This window comes from Trichogramma pretiosum, unplaced genomic scaffold (assembly GCF_000599845.2).
Source record: "Trichogramma pretiosum strain Unisexual culture from Peru unplaced genomic scaffold, Tpre_2.0 scaffold10, whole genome shotgun sequence".
Classification (NCBI taxonomy): Eukaryota; Metazoa; Arthropoda; class Insecta; order Hymenoptera; family Trichogrammatidae; genus Trichogramma; species Trichogramma pretiosum.
In genome coordinates this window covers 477,796-483,060 of record NW_019641652.1, presented here as the reverse complement: position 1 = coordinate 483,060, position 5,265 = coordinate 477,796, and the positions used below count along the sequence as shown (strand labels likewise).

Here is a 5,265-nt window from a genome sequence, read left to right as displayed (position 1 = left end):
TGAATTTAACAATGTTAAAATAAATGTGCTTTTCTCTGTATCTTGGTGTACAGTATAGCAGTAGACAATTTTTATCACTGAGTGACACGAACCACTAGCCAGTAACTCAGTAACTCTTGGAACTAACTAATGGCGCTACTTGTCAAGGTATACTACACCGATTCAAATTGCAATTGCATGCTGAACTTGAAGCTCTTATACTGCTGTGCTTATATGCAACAGAGAAAAGCTTATTTATTTCAGCATTGTTAAATCATTCATATTAAAAGTGAAATTACATCCTTCAAGATTTATCAAGGTTTTATGATGAAATTATAATATACTTGAAAATGAAAAGAATTCTAACATAAAAACTCTATAAATAGATAGCACTTAAATGAGTTTTTAGACTCTTATAATCATTCTTGATTAAGAGATACTGCACAACAAAATGTGTCTTATTTCTTAATAGCAAAAAGTTTAGTAAATGTATCAGTTGATGTTTGGTTTATTTTACACTTTTTTCATTACTTTTCTATCATCTGCTTTGTAAATTTCATACTTATAAGTACTTGCATACTGAATGTTTTGATGACATGTTTGTTCCACTTTTCAGGTAAAGAAATTGAAGCTAAAGTTTCACATGAAAATTTGTCAACAGTTGAAATTAGTAAGAAATTTTTAAATTTTTAAATTTTAGAAACACTCAATTGGTTTTGATATTACAATTGAATGTTGTTTAAATTTTTAGGTGATGAAGTTGAATTTGTAAATGAAAATTTACCAACATTAGCTGAAATTAGTAAGCATTTTTGGAATTATTTATTTAATAAAATTTACTTCCTGAAGCATTATTTTCTGTTACATATGAGGATCTGATTAATAGCCTTTTCTTGGTAATATTTTAATGAATAATAAAACATTGTTTATATTATAGATGGAGATAATGAAATTGTACTTGAAAAATCAACAAAAACAATTGAACTTAGTAAGTAACTTTATACTTACTAATATTATTCATCATGTTTAGTTATCACATTATCACAGTATAATTAATTCATTTATAATTTAATTATATTCTAGTTTTACCAGATGGGTCTATTTCGTTTGTAGAGATTATTGACGTTGTTGAGCCTCAAGTGAATGATTCTCTGCAACTCGATGACGCAGATTACATATTGCAAGAAGAAGATTTGCTTAGTGATGGTAAACACACAATAAATAAATACAACAGATAATGTTAAATTTGACCATAGAGTTACCTGAGAGGAAAACTAATATTTGTTTCAGATTGTATTTTCATGGATGATACATTTATGACGGAGCCAATAGAAAATAATAATTTTTTAAACGGTACCAGTCATACTATTACATCTGGACAATATGGTAAGTTGGATTTTTTATGCATAATTAAAAAATATGACAAAATTTCACACAATATTTTATTTATCAATTGTTGCAGCTTCTACTTCCATGGATGATGAATTTATGATGGAACCAGTAAAAAGTAACAATGTTTCAAACTGTACCAGTAATACTATTACACCTGGGCAGTATGGTAAGTTGGATTTTTTATGCATAATTAAAAAATATGAAAAAAATTTCCCACAATATTTTTTATCAATTGTTGCAGTTTCTACGTTCATGGATAAGACTTGTATGATCAAGCCAATAAAAAATAATAATTTTTCAAACGGTACCAGTCATACTATTACATCTGGACAATATGGTAAGCTGGATTTTTTATGCATAATTAAAAAATATGAAAAAATTTCACACAATATTTTATTTATAAATTGTTGCAGCTTCTACTTCCATGGATGATATATTTATGATGGAACCAGTAAAAAGTAACAATGTTTCAAACTGTACCAGTAATACTATTACACCTGGGCAGTATGGTAAGTTGGATTTTTTATGCATAATTAAAAAATATGAAAAAAATTTCCCACAATATTTTTTATCAATTGTTGCAGTTTCTACGTTCATGGATAAGACTTGTATGATCAAGCCAATAAAAAATAATAATTTTTCAAAAGGTACCAGTCATACTATTACATCTGGACAATATGGTAAGCTGGATTTTTTATGCATAATTAAAAAATATGAAAAAATTTCACACAATATTTTATTTATAAATTGTTGCAGCTTCTACTTCCATGGATGATATATTTATGATGGAACCATACTATTACACCTGGGCAGTATGGTAAGTTGGATTTTTTATGCATAATTAAAAAATATGAAAAAAATTTCACACAATATTTTATTTATCAATTGTTGCAGTTTCTTCTTTCATGGATAAGACTTGTATGATCGAGCCAATAAAAAGTAACAATGTTTCAAACGGTGCCAGTCATACTATTACATCTGGAGAGTATGGTAAGTTGGATTATTTATTCATAATCAAAAAATATGAACAAAATTTCACACAATATTTAATTTATCATTTGTTGCAGCTTCTACTTCCATGGATAAGACTTGTATGATTGAGCCAATCAAAAGTAACAATGCTTCAAACGGTACCAGTCATACTATTACAACCGGACAATATAGTAAGCTAATTTTTAGTGTATTATTTAAAAAAGTTGAACTTTTAAACATTTTTTGTTTTTTGTCAAAAGAATCTCAAACTTTCAAGCAACTGGCCCCATCGTTTGAGAAACATTTATGCTATCCAACACCAATAACAAAGCAACAGAAAAAACCGACAGAAAAATTGGTAAATGCAATTTCTTCTGCAGCATTTCAAGACCAACTGTCTAAAAAAATTAAAGAAAAAGAGGAAAAAGAAATGATGAAAAATAAAAAGAAAGAGGAAAAAGAGATTATAAGAAATAAAAAAAGAGAAGAAGAGATTTTGAAACAAAAAAAAAAGGAAGAAAAAATTCAAAAAGCTGAAAGCCAACACGAAGAAGACTTATTCAAAAAAATTAAAAGGAAAGTAAGTCAAGAACGTCAAAAAATTCAAAAAGCCATAAAAAAATTTGACAAAGTCAAAAACACAGTTTCATCAACGAATCAATCAGTAGGAGAAGAACCATTAGAAAAAAAAATTAAAAGGGAAATTATTCATGAATTCGAAAAGCCGAAAAAAGAAGGATCGAGAGAGAGAAAAAAAGTTGTAAAATTAAATTTGTAAATAATTTTTTATTAATAACATAATAAAATAGTTTAGTATATAATTTTTTAGTTCATTTATTTCATTTATATTACTCACGCGAACATTATTATTGATTTACAAGCTAATTTTTAGGGTGTCCGAAAACTAAAAGAAAAGTGTCCGAAAACTAAAAAAAGTGTCCGAAAACTAGCATTTTCGGTTTTTTTTAGAAATTCCTCTTAAAATAGCTGAAAAAATTATTTTAGGTAAAAATAAACATACGCATTAGAAAGAGCAGAAAATTTCCTAAAAGATGGTATATTCAAAAAAAATTTTTATCAAACGAGTAAGCTCCCCCTATCGATTATAATAGGAAATTTCCTTAAGTGTCCGGTAACAGAACAAAGGGGAAATTTGTTGGACTCTTAATATCTTTTTTATTTGCCTGGAAACGCCCATTTATAATTATGTAATTCGGAAGCTAATGAAATTTTCTATAACATAAATTAATTTCATTAACTTCTAAAGCGATTTAAGCTCACAGTACACCGAAAACTGCCACTTCCCAATTGATTCAATGTTAAGTGGCCAAAACTTTGAATTTCATTATTTCCCAAGTTGAAGTAACACAGACAGAATCGAATTAAATTACGTGAACGTCTTAATTTAATCGTTTATCCAGTATCTGGAGGCACCTTTCGAGCGACAGGAGAAAATAGACTTTTAAATTAACTCAATTTTTCACTGATTTTGTTCGTAGCTTAGTCAATTGAAAGGTAGCCTAATAAAGAAGGTCTGAATAAAATTTCTATTCTATTATAACGCTTCAAAGCAGTGCAATGATATGTGCGATGCAATAATAATGGCTGCGAACCTTGATCGCCACCGATGATCAACGGATTTTTCTCTCCGAGTAAGAAACATTCGCAACAATGGTAAAAAAGCAACGTGGTTCTCACGTTACGCTAAAGCTAGACTGCGTTTCGTGCGTAACCTCATGATTTAAAACTGCTTGAAAAGCAATATGTGTCAATATATCTTTTGTTCCCACGATCCACTGAAAAAAAGAGACCTAGACCATTCAGAAATAGAATGTTTTCTTTTGTCATTTGTCTCACCGACTGTTAATACTCGTGTGAATTCAGGTGTAAAAAGAAAATAAAGAGGGAGATAAATAGATGAATAGATAACTTTATTCGGACTTCGAGAAATTTGGCACAATCGATACAAAAATGAATGGTATTAAATATATATAAAGAGTTGATGAGCATATTAAGAAAAATATGTACAAAATTTATTCGACGCAAATATGTATGCACATGAGGAGATGATGGATAGAGAGAGAGTTTGAGTTTGAGTTTTATTTTGAAACGGACCGTGTGAGAGAGAGAGAGAGAGAGAGAGAGAGAGAAAGAGAGAAGGAGGGAGAAATAAGTCATTGAAAAGGCCGCTATGCTCCTACTACTTACAACTTTACTTACTACAGCTGCGTACAAAATTTCTAATACAGTGACATATTATATGCACTTATACCTACTATACCTTTTATATGGTAGCTAGGGTTAGATACGTTCTGAACTCCGTCACCGACGTACTATATAGGGCATGTTAACGTGCTCGTATCGGTATTGAGCCAGACTGTAACGGTATTTACGCTAAAACTTAAAAGAGTAATCTGTTCATATTACTCTTTGGAAAAGAGTGACAAACGCAGATTACTCTTTTTTAGATAATACTACTTCAATCATAAAAGTATTTCGTGCAAATCAATTTTTTGAAAGTGTAATAAAGGCAAACCAATCTTCTTTTGGAAACCTGGACAGTAAAAAGAGTCACTTTATACCGGCAGATAGTGACAGATTATAAATAATTTGGTGATCTTTTGATTAATGCTGAGCGAAGCAAAGTCGTCTTCCTTTCAGCTTAGTGTTTTGTATCGTTTTTTTGTCAACGATTTCGAGAATACGAGTTGACCGATCATTATGAAAATTTTGGTCGTTGTTAAGGCTATGCAGATGGAGATCTGATTACATAAAAGGTATTTATTTTTCAACTCTTTATGCACTTGTATGCATTTTTTCCTACAACTTTAAATAAATTTATGTAAATTGGCGGGAAAATTTTTCAACGACTCACAAATTTACAACAGGGTAGCCACCTGCTTTTTTTTAGTTTTGACTTCG

The 5,265-nt window shown here is 29.6% G+C and overlaps 1 protein-coding gene across 1 annotated transcript; it reads left to right on the top strand.

The window, feature by feature from the left end:
- The first annotated feature begins 711 nt into the window (after nt 1–711).
- On the top strand, nt 712–2,795 carry LOC111693887. Its single transcript, XM_023459963.1, has 12 exons — nt 712–781; nt 917–967; nt 1,063–1,185; nt 1,270–1,365; nt 1,442–1,537; nt 1,613–1,708; nt 1,785–1,880; nt 1,956–2,051; nt 2,128–2,188; nt 2,266–2,361; nt 2,439–2,534; nt 2,604–2,795. Exons 1-10 carry the CDS (start codon nt 712–714, stop codon nt 2,282–2,284), a joined length of 804 nt encoding a protein of 267 aa, XP_023315731.1. The 3' UTR covers nt 2,285–2,361; nt 2,439–2,534; nt 2,604–2,795.
- Nucleotides 2,796–5,265: the final 2,470 nt, after the last annotated feature.